This window comes from Talpa occidentalis, unplaced genomic scaffold, assembly GCF_014898055.3.
Source record: "Talpa occidentalis isolate TD23 unplaced genomic scaffold, MPIMG_talOcc4v2.1 talOcc4.4, whole genome shotgun sequence".
Lineage (NCBI taxonomy): Eukaryota > Metazoa > Chordata > Mammalia > Eulipotyphla > Talpidae > Talpa > Talpa occidentalis.
This window is the reverse complement of record NW_023604295.1, coordinates 46,564,464-46,581,644: the sequence shown is the minus strand read 5'-3', so window position 1 is coordinate 46,581,644 and position 17,181 is coordinate 46,564,464. Positions and strand designations below refer to the sequence as shown.

Sequence of the window (17,181 nt, the reverse complement as noted above, 5' to 3'; positions counted from 1 at the left end):
TCCCACATGGCGCGCAGACCTCTCCTGCCGCCCGCTGCTCCCCTCAGCAGTGTACTTCGGTCCTTCTGCCTGCTCTGCTCCCCACTCTGGCTCTGGTGAATTCTCTCACCCTCCCACGCTTCTGACTGTACCCAGTGCTTGTATAAATAAATAAAAAATAAATCTTTAAAAAAAAAAAATATTAAAAAAAAAAAAAAAACAATATGCTTCAGTACTTCTGGTTGTTTTCAATTATTTTAACTGATATATTTTAGTAATGAATTTGTCGCTGGAATATATAGAAGTGATGAGATCCAACAAGTTACAAGTCCCTAGCAAGAAAGAAAGGAAGGGAATTTGTGGAGGTTGTCCTTTGTTCCAGGCTGTGCTTGTAGCAATGCTACCAGGGCCCCTGGCAGTATGCTTAGACACTAAAAAGTTAGGAATCAAAAAGTTAGGGACTCAGGTTGGTTCTGAATTCAAAATATGTTTTTCTTTGTCAACATCATCTGATTGACAGTGAATCCAGATGTTGTGACCATTTTGATGAAAGTTTGCAGTTTGGCAGAAAATGGTGTTTGGAGCAAAAATCCTGTCTCTTGAAATTTAAATTTGTTGCTACAATTTGGAGAGGTATATTCTTGTGAGAAGGATTAATAATATTTAAAATGCTTCTGATCAGAATGAAGACATCACCTGAGAAACTGAGTACTTTTTAAGCTGAGGATAATTTTAATAAATATATTTTGAGTCCCTCCTTTGTGCTGGATTCTGTGCTGTGAGTAAGGGAAAAAGGAATGAGTAGGAAATTTCTGTGCACAGACAGAGCTTCTCCTGGTCCATTGGGGCAACAGTGGGGGAGGTGATGGGACAAAACTTTCAGACTAACAACTCTCAGACTAACACTTCTCTATATACATAAAGCCAGGGAAATGCAGTTGAGAACAATTAGTTCTGATTGAGATAAATGGAAATTTGGGGAAAGTAAAGAAAGGGGCTGCCTCTGATCTGGATGTTTAAGTGTGACTAGAAGCTGTCAGGTAAATGATAATATCAATGATGATGACATTTTTAAAGCATGTAACACATACAGAGTGCTTACTATATTCTGGACAGTGCTCCAAGTCAAAAGTGTGGCCCAAAGACCAGCACATCAGCATTAGATGGGAACTTGTTAGAGTTGCGGATTCTCAGGCCCCTTCCCGGACCTGATGCATCAGGAGGTTGGGACCCAGCAATCTATATCATAACAATCCCTCAAGGTTATCTGATGCATGCTTGAGTTTGAGAACTACTGTCTAAGGACCCTTTATCCCCCATCGTCCCCCTGGTCCACTGGGAATAAGTGTGCTGTTATTTCTTCTCCCACAGTCTGCTGTTTATCTGTCTGTGTGGTAAGTACGGGTTAATAGGTGTCTGTTCCTTGCCTTGACATATGGCTAGCTCCTAATAAATATTTGACAAATAAGTGACTGAATACATTTTTTGACTGAATAAATTAATGTATGAATTTTTAAGTAGGAGTAAAATATTCAAATCTATTTTAGGAAGGAAAATCTTGACAGCTGTATAGAGCAAGATAGGAACCAGGAGAGATTAGACTAACAAAAGTCCAAATTAGGAGGGAGTGACAAAAACATGAGCTAGGGGGTGGATGCAGAAGTGTTTCAGAGGAGCAGTCATTGGAAGAGGGGAAAAGATAGAAGAGAAGCTATAGATTTCCGGAGGAACAAAATGAGTGGGTTATTTTGAGGTTGCGATAGCTGCAGATATAAGTAGACAACTCTGGTTCAGAACTACCTAGGCTGGAGGTACAGATTTTGAGGTCATCTGTACACGGTTGTATACCTATTAGCAAAGTAGCCTTGGGACAACAAGGTGATGTAAGGGGAAAGAAAACAAATGTGCAGACACCAACTTTTTTTTCACATTCCCTGCTTAAGATATGGTGCCCCCACCGCACCTTCTCTTTACTCTGCCTATTATTTCATCCTCCAGTAATACCAGTCAACCTGCAACTGTGCACAAACATCTTGTTTATTTAGGCCGATCCACCCCATCTACCTGGTATACTCTTCTTCATCCTTTAGAACTATACCCATACACATTCCTGTTATATAGAGACTTATAATTGTGGTGCCTCCCGTATACCTCCAATTCATCTGTCACATTTTTGTTAGAATGGTCATTTTTTATTGTTTGTTTGTTTGGGTATAATTGTCATATAACATGTTAGATGTAAACATAATGATTTGATATTTATATATTTTGCAAAATGATCACCATAGTAAGTCTAATTACTGTCCATTGCCACACAAAATTATAAAACTTTCTTTTTCTTGTGAGAAGAACTTCTAAGATCTAGTCTCTTAGCAATTTTCAAATATGCAATACAGTATTATTAACATTAGCCATAGGCTGTGCATCATATCCTCATGTCTTAACTTACTTTATACCATTTGACCCCCTTTGTCTCCCCACTCTGGCAACCACCAATTTGGTCTCTATATATGAGCCTGATTTTTTTGTTTTTGTCTTTTTTACATTCTACACATAAGCATATACTATATGCATATAGTATTGGTTGTTCTCTGACATTTCACCTAGCAAAATTTCCTCGAGGTTCATCCGTGCTGTCACAGATGGCAAGGTTTTATTCTTTTTTGTGACTAAATAATATTCCCTTGTATGTGCATACATATATGTGTGCACATGCACACACATACACTACACTTTCTTTATCCATTCATCCATTGATGGAAACTTAGTTTGCTTCCATGTCTTGGCCATTGTAAATAATGTTGCATTGAATATGGCGGTGCAAATATTTTTTTCTTTGGATAAATACCTAGCTGTAGAATTGCTAGATCATATGGTAGTTTTGCTTTTAATTTTTATTTTAAGATTTATTTATGCGTTTAAGAGCTGGGATGCAGGCCAGAGGCATGGAGGTGAGAGGATTCACCAGAGACAGAGTGGGGAACAGAACAGGCAGATTGACCAAAGTGTACTGTTGAGGGGAGCAGTGGGCAAGAGAGGAGAGGTCTGCTGCACCATGTGGGCTGCTGCAGGCCAGGGGATCGAACTCGTGCTGCAGAGGCTGTGGACAGCTTCATAGGTTGCATCTTAACCCCTTGTGCCACCAGGGAGTCCCTCTGCTTTTAGTTTTTTTTTTTAAAGATTTATTTTATTTATTTATGCATAGAAGAGCCGGGGTGTATGCCAGAGGTGTGGGCTGTGAGAGGATTCACCAGAGACAGTGGGGGGAGCAGAACAGGCAGATGTACTGAAATACACTGCTGTGGGGAGCAGTGGGTGAGACAGGAGAGGTCTGCTGTGCCATGTGGGTTAGCTACCTGGCCAGGGATCGAACTCATGCTGCAGTGGCTGCCAATAGCTTGATAATGCTGAAACTTAACCCCCTTGAGCCACCAGGGAGGCCCATGCTTTAAATTTTGAGGAAATTTCATACTGTTTTCCATACAGATTGCACCAATTTACACTCCTATCAATAGTGCATCATGATTCCCATATTCTTGCCAGCATTTTCTCCACATCCTCACCAACCCTTGCTATTTCTTTTCTCTTGGATAATAACTGTTCTCTTAGGTGTAAGGAGCTATCTCATTAGGGTTTTGATTTACATTTCCCTCATGATTAGTGATTTTGAACATCTTCTCATGCACCTATTGACCATCTGTATGTCTTCATTGGAAAGATGTTTATTCAGATCCTGTGCCCATTTTTCAATTGGGCTATTTATTTGCTATTGAGTTGTATGAGCTCTTTATATATTTTGGATATTAACCCCTTTTCAAACATGATTTACCAATATCTTCTCCCATTTAGCAGGTTATCTTTTCATTCTGTTGATGCTTTCTTTCACTCTGCAGAAGCTCTTTGGTTTGATGTAATTCCACTTGTTTATTTTTGCTCTTGTTGCTCACAGTAGTCTTTTTAAAATACATGAATATGATATCAGTCCAAAGAGAAGATCCTGTTTATAGCAGGTGTTCCTTTTTTCTTTAGTAGAACAGTCTGTTTGAAATATATATATTTCTTTATGTTTTACCATGTACTTGAAGACTACAGGAGATTCGCCTGGAAGTTTTAAAAGAGCTGCTGAAGAAGCGTGATGAGAATCAAAATGAAGTGAACATGAAACGCTTGAATGCCCAATGGTCTAAACTGCAGGAAGCAAAGGAGGCGAAAGTGGCTAAAATTCAACACAAACATGTATCAGGTAATGGTGTTAAAAAAAAAAAAAAAGAGAATGGAAAAAAGGTATTTACTTTGGATCTTTGACCAAACCTAATTTAACTATGACATAATTCTTTTTTGATCCCAGTGTTACCAAATAGGTAAGGGATGGGAGATGAGTTATTTCTCAATGGTGGAAGAATAGAAGGAAATCAAGTGATCATGTTCTAACATGCAGTTAAGTTGTTGAGATTATGGGGTGTGTGTGTGTGTGTGTGTGTTTAGATTTTGGTCTCTCCACATTCATTTCTCAGCCTTTTTTTCATTATTGCCTCCTAAAAGAGACATCTTATTTCCGACTTCACCCACTTCCATGAAATTTTAATATTAAAGATATGCAGTATATTTGTTTATGTACTATAAATATCTTTATATGTGAAGAGAAGTCAGTGGAGGATTAAGAATGACTAAATAAATATTTTAAATTTAAGTTAAAAATTCTCATTTATTAGCATTTAATGTGATAACTGTATTTGCTGATTAGCTTATAACTTAATTACTTTAAAAATGTAATATAACTTAATTACTTTAAAAATGATATAGTAATTATATATATAAATTATCAATTTATATACACATTTAAGAATAGTAATGTAATCACATTTAAAGTAATTTAAACTGTTCATTTTTAAAGCACATTTTTTTAAAATAAATTTTATTTTTATATTCCCCATACAATTGCAATCCCCTTATTTTGACCCCAATCCCTCCCCTCCCCGACCCCCACCCCCCATAGAGTGTCTCTGGTTCATAGTTTTTGGTTGATTTTGATTTTCACTTTCTTATGGTTATTCATTTTCCTGGTCCCTTATTTAAGTTTTCTAGATTCCTGCTGTGAGTGAGACCATCCGGTATTTTTCTTTTTCTTTCTGGCTTATTTCGCTGAGCATGATCCCTTCCAGCTCCATCCATGTTGCTGCAAATTGCATGTGTTTATCTTTTTTGAATGCTGAGTAATAGTCCATGGTGTATATGTACCACATTTCTTGCTCCAGTCATCAATTTTTGGGCATTTGGGTTGTTTCCAAAGCTTAGCTGTTGTAAACAGTGCTGCTATAAACATAGGGATGCAGGTGCTCTTTGGAATTGATGTTTCTGTGTCCTTTGGGTAAATACCTAGGAGTGGAATTGCTGGATCATATGGGAGCTCTATGTTTAGTAGGTCCAGAAATCTCCATACAGCTCTCCATAGTGGTTGGACCAGTTTGCACTCCCACCAGCAGTGCAGGAGAGTTCCTTTTTCTCCACACCCTCACCAACATTTGTTGTTGCTAGTTTTTTAATATGTGCCATTCTCACTGGTGTAAGATGGTATCTCATTGTAGTTTTGATTTGCATTTCCCTGATCGCAAGTGACATTGAACATTTTTTCAGATGCCTGGTGGCCATTTGCATTTCCTCTTCAGAGAAGTTTCTTTTTAGCTCTTCTGCCCATTTTTTGACTGGATTATTTTCTTTGTTGTTGTTGAGTCTCATCATCTCTTTGCAGATTTTTGTGATCAGTCCTTTACCATTAGTGTTGTGTGCAAAAATGTTCTCCCAGTCGGTGAGGTTTCTCTTTCTTTTTGTTATTGTCTCTTTTGCTGTGCAGAAGCTCTTTAATTTGATGTAGTCCCAGCTGTTGATCTTTGCCTTCACTATCACTGCTTTGGGTGATGTGTCTGTAAAGATGTCTTTGATGTGCATATCATGTAGTGTTTCACCTATATTTCCTTCTATGTGTTTTATGGTTTCAGGTCTTATGTCTAGTTCTTTAATCCATTTTGAGTTGATTTTTGTGTATGGTGTGAGGTAGTGGTCAAGCTTCATTCTTTTGCATGTAGCAACCCAGTTTTCCCAGCACCATTTATTGAACAAACTTTCTTTGCTCCAATGCATAGTCTTTGCTCCTTTGTCAAAGATTAGTTGACCATAAATCTGTGGGTTTATTTCTGGATTTTCTATTCGATTCCATTGGTCTGTGTGTCTGTTCTTGGTCCAATACCATGCAGTTTTTTTTTTTTTTTTTTTTTTTTTAATTTTCTAGAGGCATGTCTTATTTATCTATTTGTTTGTTTGTTTGGTTTTATACATGCACTGGGTACAGTCAGAAGCCGGGAGGGCGAGAGAATTCACCAGAGCCAGAGCGGGGAGCAGAGCAGGCAGAAGGACCGAAGTACACTGCTGAGGGGAGCAGTGGGCGGCAGGAGAGGTCTGCGCGCCATGTGGGACCCTCCTCAGGTGGCCGGGGAGCAGCCGGGGATCGAACCGGCGCCGCAGAGGCCGCGGGCAGCTTCGCAACCCAGCGCTCAACCGCTGCGCCACCTGGGAGGCCCGCAATACCATGCAGTTTTGATGATTATGGCTTTGTAGTATAGTTTGAAGTCTGAGAGTGTGATGCCTCCATTCCCTTTTTTTTTTTCAGGAGAGCTTTGGCTATTCGGGGTTTTGGGTGATTCCATATGAATTTCATCAATAATTGTTCTATTTCTTTGAAGAATGCCATTGAGATTTTGATTGGAATAGCATTGAATTTGTATATTGCTTTTGGTAGGATGGCCATTTTAATTATGTTTATTCTTCCGATCCATGAGCAGGGGATGTCTTTCCATTTCTTTGTGTCTTCTTCTATTTCTTTTAACAGTGTTTTATAGTTTTCTTTGTATAGGTTCTTTACCTCTTTTGTTAGATTTATTCCCAAGTATTTGATTTTTTTTGTTTCAATAATAAAAGGGATGGTTTTTTTGATTTCTTCTTCTTCAGATTTATTGTTTGTGTATAGGAAGGCTACTGACTTTTGCATGTTGATTTTGTATCCTGCCACTTTACTGAACTGATTGATGAGTTGAATTAGTTTTTCTGTGGAGTTTTTGGGGTTCTCTATGTATATTATCTTTAAAGCACATTTTTAAAAATTCAAATTATTATTGTCCTAGCAGAAGTAAAGCAATTGCAAAAAAATAAGTTAATTTCTTAAAAGCTATTTTTAGTAAACTTTTAACTTTTCCTTGATGTGATTAAATCACTCCTAACTAGCTGCTGGCTATACATTTGTATTCTGTCAATATTTATTTTTATGGATAAATGATAACATGTAAACCCTTTTTATTTAATCTTAAAACCCCACATCATACACAGAAGCAGTGAGGATTAAACATAAACAATATCCACAAGGCAGCAGTGGAAGCTGCCTTGCAAGTGGCTCTTGCAATGTGACTTCAAATCTTGAAATATGATTTTACACTCATTGAGAGTCGCAGTGTAGAACCTTCAAATGGAAATGGGTCTGGATAGGATTGAAATGAAAGGAGGAGGAGGTGGTCATAAGCATGACTCCTGATGTGAGTACACTCGTAATATGCCCTGCTTAACCTTCTCCCTCTGATTGCCAAACAATTCCAAAAGCTATAAACTGGGATATATTCTGGTTATAACCAAGATGAACAGAGATTATTAAAGAACCTACAGTCTTTCTTCCCTTTTAATTATTCTCCTAGGAGAGAATAGTTGTCCTATCTCCATTGAACTTGTATTTCATAGTTCTTTTGAGTTTCTCTCATTCATTTAACAAACTTTTAATGAATTCCTCTTCTTGACCCAAACCTTAGAATGCAGTTGAGAGATTTTTAATTAATAACAGTTGAGGACACTTAAAGATCCAGCTTCTGTCACTTCCTTCAGCCTATTTCATGACAACCCAGGCCACACAGATAACAGGCCTCTGTTTTCAGTGTTAATATTCTGGCTACACCGAGTGATGACCATGAAAGTTATACAGTTCAGTAGCTGCCCTGTGAATGAAACTGAAACTGGTTTACTCTTCTGCGTTTGGAGCATTCAAAACAAAATTTTGGAGACAGTCATGGTGGTATATTTTATTTTAGCAATCAGAAAACTTGTGGCAAAGGGAAAGAATATAGAAGGGAAGTTGGAGAGACGAAATATCATCAAGGATTATACTGATTATGCATCGCAGGTCTATGGACCTCTGTCTCGCCTCGGCCATTTCCCAGACAACAACTCAGAGGAATTTGTAGTGAAAAACCACTATCTCAACACCTATGAAGGTAAGCTATTTACATAATTACAAATAAGAGGGTAACTTAGAAATATAAATGATAAATGGATAAATGGATAAATAAATCTTAAATCTAGAAATTTAAAGACTAAATGACAGATACAAATATTTTCAAGAAATAGCAAACACGTTGAATGTTATTCATCAAGTAATTTATACAAACAAGTAAAAACTACTAACAAATAAATAAATGTGTATACTATTCAACAGTTTAATCAAGGTGTATAGTCAACAATCAACATTTGAGAGTGTTTAATGACACTAATAATCAAAATTATGCAAAAATAAAATAGAAAAAGCATTTATATTTGATTATGAAATAAACAAGAAATATATCATGAAGCCAGCCCTTGAGGAGAAATGCCAGAAAGCTAGGGGGCAACAAGGGACTGGGTGGCCAGGGATACAGTTATGGAGAGGGAAATACCTATTATACATGCCAAGAGAGGCTTATTTAAATTATTTAAATTTCACTTAACAAGTTGAAGCATCACATAGCCAAGATCATGAGTTGAAGACCACACTGTTGAACTTGTAGCTCTGACTGACCTTCTTCAGAGCAGTGAGTATATACTTACTGTGGAATGGTGGTGCCTTGTATCACACGACTATCAACTTTCTATTGACTATTATTGTGAAATTTATTCCTTTTTTGTAGGACAGTATTCATTTTTGGATGCATTTCTCATTTTACATACTAAGTTACTGAAAAGATGATATAATTATATAGAAATTTGCTTTTCAGTTTGGGGACAATTCAATTATATAAGATACAATTTAGCAATAATTCCAAATGAAACCACTTGGCTAACAGTTACTAAAATTAACAATAGGACATCCCCCCACCCTCACTGGTGGAGCAGACGGTTGAGCACAGCACTGTGAAGCTGTCCGCCACTTCTGCAGCGCTGGTGATCCCGGCTGGCCAGCGAGAATCCCACATGGCACGGCAGACCTCTCCTGTCTCACCGCGGCTCTCCTCAGCAGTGTATTTCAGTCAGTCTGCCTGTTCTGTTCCCTGCTCTGTCTCTGGTGAATCCTCTCACCCTCCCATGCATCTGGCCTGCACCCTGGTTCTGGTACACACGAATAAATAAATCTTAAAAAAAAATTAAAAAAAATAAAATTAACGATATACTTTCAAAATGGTAAATTTAAGTGCCAGATAGTAAAAACATGTACTTCTTCTCCACAGGATTAGTTGAACTTGAGTCATGTCTCCCAGATTTTGTAACACAACCCCGAATCAAACCTCCAAAACCCAAAGTCACAACTACCAAAACTGGTTTCCTAAAGAGGGCGGCAAGGATGGACCATGAGTTGGCAGAAGTTCATAAGGTATCATCTTTAGCTGGAAGATAAAATGCTTCTTGTGGGACTTTTGCAGCAGGTACTGCACTCTAAAGATTACACTTTGTCTTGGGCAGCAGTGTCCCATGGTTCTCAACATCTAGCCCTACATTCTTTCTCCCCTCTAGACACACTTACAGTCTGTACTGTGTTCATTAAGTGGTTAACTTATCCTTAAGAATATCGTAGCGACTTTCTCAAAGTCTCTGAGCATAGCCATAGAGGATATCTTATTGATGTTCTGATCTGTAGTGTCGCAGTGGGGGAAAATAAAGATGAGAACTGACATTAGTTGGTGTTACTTCAGGCACTGTTGGATAAGAAGAATAAGGTTCCTGAACCAAGTAAACCTCTGCGCTTTCTTCAAAGAAAACCAATACCTCAACCTCGGCTTCCAACCCCAACTTTGGAAATGAGTTCCAATGTAAGTATGAAACGTTTCATTTGAAACGCTAAATTCAATATTGCTCTCAGTTTATTCTTCAGATAGTTTGGGTTCAAAACAAACCTAATTTAATAGTGTTAGTTTCTCAAGATCTCTATTTGTTGCCATTATTCTTATGTCTCAAACATTAAACACACACAAAAGCCTACAAAATGAAATGAAATCTAAGCCCAAATTCTTTTCAAGAATAAAAACACAATGCAAAAACAATCTTGGGCCTTCCTGGTGGCACAAGGGGTTAAACATAGCACTGTGAAGCTATCCACAGCCTCTGCAGCACAAGTTCGATCCCCGACCAGCCAGGGAGCTACCCACATGGCGCAGCAGACCTCTCCTGTCTCACCTGCTGCTCCCCTCAGCAGTGTACTTTGGTCAATCTGCCTGTTCTGTTCCCCGCTCTGTCTCTGGTGAATCCTCTCACCCCCCTGCACCTCTGGCCTATACCCCAGTTCTTGTATGAATAAATAAATAAATCTTTGAAAAAAAAAAAGAAAAAAACAATCTTCCCAAGAAAAATGGGCATCAGAAGGTAATCTACACAGATGTCAATAAAATAAGAAGATGAACTGATGACCAGTTACCATCACTATCTTCCCATGCTGGGAGGTGGCTGCTGACAGCCAGAGTCGGTGAGGAAAGAGACACTAGAGGTGACACCAAGCCAGGCTGGCCTCTGAGGGAGGGCTCACTCAGAGTCACCCTGACCAGGGCTAGACCTTCACCTATACATCCTCAGACTCAGTTGGGCAATGTATCAGTCAGTTAGGACTTAAAGGACTGACTAAGACTAAACAAACATAGAGGAAACGGCTAGAGATGCCACAGCGTATTTGTTGTGATGAAAAATGTATTTACAAAAGCAGTTGTAAAGGGGATGTTATAAGCCTGTGGATCAGGATATTCCTCTTGTCGGGTTAGCCCATGAGCTCCCAGTATCGGGCAATTTTTACAAAAGCCAAATTGTATTCAGCGGTTTGTGGGACTTTGCCAGAAGGAGGGAAATCTCACTAATGCCTCTGATAGATCACCTCTATGGAGGTTCTGGAATGCCCCCACAGACTGGACAGCACCCCCCTTTCTAGACTCTGTGCTGACCCCTCTTACATATGTTAATATCACTATACGACTGTTGCTTTCTTTCGCATTCAGAGGCAACTTAATTTGATTTGCAGACTGTTCTTTTGCTTTTTTCACATAGTTATTTAAGGTGATTTTTGTGAATGGCTAATCTTACCTATTATATTCTGACTTTACCAGCTTAGCTAAATGCTTCCGAGACAATCTAGACTCTGTCAGACTAGCAGTATTCTTTGCTCATGATAATATATGAATAACATTTGCAAAAGGGATGATATAAGCAATACTTGTTTTGGAAAAGATTTTGCTGAAAAGGAGAATAGAAGTATAAAATACAAAAATGACTTAATTTATAGGTATTACTGCATGACAGTGGGTGAATTTTTTGCTTTTGATATGATTTGTTAATGATATTTATGATGAAAAATAATAAATATTAATGGTGCAGCAAGTGACATAAAATGCTATATGTTCAGTGAGGGTGGGGATAGTGTTTTATTTCTCTTTAAATTGTTCTGGTAACTAGCATAGTGTCTTTTGTTTGATATAAGTCTTCAAAAATTATTTGATGCTTTCTGCTGCTGTTCTCAAACTGCTTGCTTCTGTCTTTGTTCTTTTAGGAAGAAGAAGATATAGAAATGGCTGTGATCTACCTTCAAAAGTTACTCCGGGGAAGAGTTGTTCAGAACATGGTTTGTAGGGCCCAACCAGTGGCCCAGAGTTTCTCCTTTGAGAATAGATTTGTAGACTGCATTTGTGCTTGGTTCCTTGAAGTGAATTCTCTCTCGCACTCTGCTGTCCCATGGAACTACACTCTTAAATTAACTACTCATTCCCTTCCAGTTTGCCCAGCTAGGTGGCACAATGTCAAGGAGAAAAGAGGAAGGACTTGCTGTTATTTGCCAGTTGTAACTAAAGCATTGTGAACCTAATTTCTAATCCTTGGGATTACTAAATCCAGCATTTTTCTTATCTGAACTTTGACTATTAAAGCATCACAAATTAAGTGTATATTCCCTATTTTTTTTTAAAGATTTATCTATTCATGCATATAAGAATTGGGGTACAGGCCAGAGGTGGGGGGCGGTGAGAGGATTCACTAGAGACAGAGTGGGGAGCAGAACAAGCAGATTGACTGAAAACACTGCTGAGGGGAGCAGCGGGCAAGGCAGGAGAGGTCTGCTGCACCATGTGGGTATCTCCCTGGCTGGGGGTCGAACTCATGCTGCAGTGGCTGCAGATAGCTTCATAGATTGCATCTTAACCCCTTGTGCCACCAGGGAGGCCCCTATATTCCCTAATTTTATACATAGTCATAACACAGTTCTTTGAGTTTTGTGTAGCACCAGTAACACCTGAATTAAAATGAGATAGCTAAATAATATGAACTATTTTTGGACTCCTACTATATGTCTACATTAGACATTCTTTGCTTGACATATCTCATCTTACTTTCTTTCCTATCAGTAACTCTTTTTCAGAGACAGGTGGTCTGCGTCAGAGAGACATTATGTTAACTACCCCCAAATTCAACACTGGTCTTCCTGACTATAAAGCCTTAATCACATTAATTTTGGTGTTAGAGCAAGCACATTTTAATTTAAGAAACAGACTGACAGAAAACCCCTAGCTACGATATTATCTTCTCCCAGACAGCTATAACTCTTAAGGGATTCATTTATGATGAGAAAGTCCAGGAAAGATGGGCAAGCTTCTTGTGTACAGCATTATTTACTCTTCTTTCAGTGTTTTCCCAGGAAGTCCACAGTTAAGTTCAGACAGCATATTGTGTATTACAGACCAGCGGCAGAGCCCCTGGAAAAGAAACCATGACCAAAACATGTATTATCCCACTCTTCTTAGGGAAGGAACACAAAAATGAGGGGAAGGTTTTAGTTTTTTAATGTGACCCCATAGTCATTCCCTGTTTTTGAGGGGCAATTAAGAAAATCGAGTAAAGAGCTGATAACTAAGTTCATGGGAGTTGAAGGTGTAAAAAGGGGGCTGAACTTGAGCTCTGAGAAATAACCTGCTGTGGCCCCAAAAGGCAGTGTGGAACCCACTATTGACAAGTGCCTCACAGCTCACTGCAGGCAAATCTTAGTGCCTGCTGCAAGGGAGGCTGATGTGCAAATCTCTCTGACTTGATTTGACACAGATGTTTGAAGGGAAAGAAAAGCGACTGGAACTGATCCAGGAACTGCGCACCAGCCATGCACTACAAGAAGATGACAGGCTGGTGAAGAAAGCTGAGAAGCAAGTGACCTTGGCTTTACAGCGGCAGAGGAACTTGCATGAACACAAGGTTCTTTGCTTTGTTACTTTCTTATTACATTTTCTCACTCTTATAATAACAATAAATGAAATGACACAAAAGTAATGTCCCCCATAATCCTGTGGCTCTATCACGTTCAACGATTATTTCCTTTTCCTTTTTATTGAGGTAACTTTAGTTTACAACTCTGTATTGGTTCCAAGTGTACAGCTTCTCACCTCAGCAACTACATATCTTACACCATCATCTACCGGCCAGTTGCCCTCCTCCACCTATTCCTTCTCCTCTTTTTTCATCTTTAGAAACCACCATTGTGTTGTTAGAATAAGGTTTTGTTTGTTTGATTGCTTTTTCTTTATATTCCACAAATAAGTGGAATCATACAGTATTTTCCTTGTCTTATTTCACATAGGATAATCACCTTACTGTCCACCCATGTTGTTACAAATGGCAAGATTTCATCTTTTTGATGACTGAGTAGTAGTCCCTTGTCTTTCTATACAAAAATCACTATTTGTTGACTAGTGCTACAGTTAACACAAGGGTATATATATATATATATATATATATATATATATATCTTTTCAAATTATTGTTCTCATATTCTTCTGTAAAAATCTCGAAGTGGGATTACTGGATCATGTGGTTGTTCTACAAAGCAACATTTTTAAACAATGTTGCTGCAGCCAATATTTGAATGGTATGTACCCTTACTCGATTGGTCTTTTTTCCTTTATTTGCAAAAAAACCCACCTTTTAGAAGGTTTTTCCCTTTGAATTTTCCTTAAATATTTGGTGAATCTAAATATTAGTTAGTGGGAGCTTAACAGAATGAATAATAAAAGCAATAAAAAATGAGAAATGAGATTTATTTTAAAATATCAGTGCTTACTTATAAGTTTTGGAGCTGTCTATAGCTCATGCTGGTCAAACTGCATTTTAAATATATTAGTATCTCAGAATGTTCTGTGACTTTCATCATGACCTCTCGGCTCTGAGACTCCTGATAACAATTGGTAATTGCATCTCTGACCCAACAACTGCAAATATTTTTCCTTTTCTCTTCTGATCTTTGTTTATATCTATCCAGATTTTGTTGTTGTTGACTACAGTGTAGATGCACTTTTACTACCTTTTTCATGTATCAAAAAATCAGTGTGAATAGAATCAATTTGCACAGAGATTACTGTTGTTAAGAAGTAAATTTATTGCCAAGTTAATATGACCCAACTTTAGCAACACATGTAACACTTGTGCTGGCAACTGGGCATAAAAGGTAAGCAGCTTGAAAATGGGTACAATGCCATCATTTACATGGTGGCAGGACGTGGATTGTTGCTGACTTTTGGGAAGTTGGGGTAGGGGAAGAAGGAAGAGGAAGAAAGTCATAGACTGTGAAATTCAGTAAAGATACCTGAGAAAAAAGAAAGTGTAGACACTGGAGTCTCTGAATCTGAAGTTACAAGAGTCCTGGAAATGATGGAGGCAGAACTGCTTTTTCATCCTGACAGGAAGCACAATTAGTACCCTAGAAGCATCAGGTTGCAGGAACTCAATGGACAAATGTCTTCCTTGGTTCGTCAAGGTTTCTGATAATAGACTGTAGCATATGCTAAGCCAATACAGTCTTTTCTTTCTTTCTTTCTTTTTTTTTTAAAGATTTATTTATTCAAGCACTGGGTACAGTCAGAAGCGTGGGAGGGTGAGAGAATTCACCAGAGCCAGAGCGGGGAGCCGAGCAGGCAGAAGGACCGAAGTACACTGCTGAGGGGAGCAGCGGGCGGCAGGAGAGGTCTGCGCGCCATGTGGGACCCTCCTCCGGAGGCCGGGGAGCAGCCGGGGTTGAGGAGGCTGCGGCCAGCTTCGCAACCCAGCGCTCAACCGCTGCGCTACCGGGGAGGCCCCAATACAGGCTTTTCAATTCATCTGTTCCATGTAGTGAATAAATACCTAGTATGTCAGCTAGAAGCAAAGGGAAGAGTAAATAGGAAGACTTGTCACTTAGCCAAGGACTCACCCTGCTTATATTCAGTTGTACCTTGATATACTAATGATATGTTAGGGATCTAAGGAAGTGGGCACCTCACATGTACCTACAACAATGCTGATTCTTTCCTTTTCTCGTTCTCTTATATTTTCTCTGGAAAACAATCCAGAGCATGCACAGTTCCATTTTTGTATGTGCAAACTTCAAGAAATATTGCAGACTTGATTCCAGACCTCTGCAATAAAGCAAATATTGCAATAAAGGGAATAACATGAATTATTTTGGTTTCCCAGAGCATATAGAAGCTATGCACACACTAGTTCATTAATTGTGCAATAGCATGATGTCTACAAAAAAGTGTATATTCCTTAATTCAATGTGACACAGAGACATGAAGTGAGCACAGACTGCTGGAAAAATGGTTTCCATAAACTTGCTTAACACAGGGTTGCCATAAACCTTCAATTTGTATAAAAAAAAAAAGGCAATATTTGCAAAAAGCAATAAAATGAAATGCAATAAAACAAGGTGTTCCTGTAATGCATTACATGATATGACTGTAGCAGAATCAACTTCCTAAATATTTTTGCAAGATTTTTACAGAATAAGGATACAATTTTCTTATTTATATGTATTTTACATCATTGTTCATTTTTAAACAATGTTTGCTTTCTTTTCTCAGGTGTAGTCCCCATTGAATTTCCACCCCAATTCACCCGTGCACCATCACCACAGTCCCCTGTGCTCCTCCCTCCCTTGTTCTGGTCCTTCTCTCTCATCCCTCTCTCTCCCCCCCTCCCCCCAAGGATGTCTCTGGTTTATAATTGTTTGTTTTTGTTTTGTTGTGTTTTTTATTATTATTTTTCCCCTGATGCCTTATTTGGTTCCCCTATATCCCTCCTATAAGTGAAACCATCCTGTATTTTTCTTTTACCTTCTGACTTATTTCACTGAGCATAATTCCTTCTAGCTCCATCCATGTTGCTGCAAATGGCATTAGTTTATCTTTTTTGATTGCTGAATAGTATTCCACTGTGTATATATACCACATCTTCTTGATCCAGTCTATTTTTGGGCATTTGGGTTGTTTCCAGGTTTTACAAAGGATACAATTTTTTTTAAAATACTTTTATTCTCCATGTCAAAGCCAGGGCAGAGTGATGCGTAAGTAGATACTGGGGCTTATTTCTGGATAAGAACACCAGGTCCCTGGTTAACCTCGGCGATCTATAGACATAGGCCTTTTCCTATTTCAAAGGTAATTAATTACTTTGAAGTCATTGGAAAGAATAAAATGTCCATAATTTTCTACTTTCATGTTATTCAAGTTCTTAAAATTTCCCAAACTTGTACTAATGGACCAAGCATAAAAAAAAATCATGAGTGAATTTCTATTACATTCCAATACTATCTTTTAATAAAAGCCTCGATATTTCATGTCTGGGCAAATACACTTTACTTTCAGGATAAGACTGAAAGGGGAAAAAAAGACATTTTGTGTGTTTACTAAAAGGATTTTTTTGCTAAGCACTCTTCATAATCTGCAGATAGAATCCATCAGTGGCTGACTGAGCAATGTAATTTCTCATGTCTCAATTTGTGTCCTAAGTTTTCCTAGTAAGATTCCTTGGGACGTGGCCAGTCCAGAGACAGTATTCCTAATAAAAACTAAGCGCATGGCAAAATCACTGTTAAGAGCTCTGGGTAACCCAGCATCTCATCATAAAAGTCACCTTTTTTTTTTTTTCCAA

General features: G+C 38.4%; 1 protein-coding gene across 2 annotated transcripts in view; it reads left to right on the top strand.

Annotated features, from left to right (window-relative positions):
- CFAP91 (cilia and flagella associated protein 91) overlaps window positions 1-17,181 on the top strand; it is a 40,772-nt gene that overhangs the window by 12,009 nt on the left and 11,582 nt on the right. For both annotated transcript variants that reach the window (XM_037525490.2, XM_054700538.1), the window contains exons 8-13: window positions 4,065-4,222; window positions 8,103-8,285; window positions 9,492-9,634; window positions 9,954-10,070; window positions 11,789-11,860; window positions 13,327-13,473. In XM_037525490.2, the coding sequence (XP_037381387.1) occupies window positions 4,065-4,222; window positions 8,103-8,285; window positions 9,492-9,634; window positions 9,954-10,070; window positions 11,789-11,860; window positions 13,327-13,473 (820 nt within the window). The remainder of the gene's footprint in view (window positions 1-4,064; window positions 4,223-8,102; window positions 8,286-9,491; window positions 9,635-9,953; window positions 10,071-11,788; window positions 11,861-13,326; window positions 13,474-17,181) is intronic.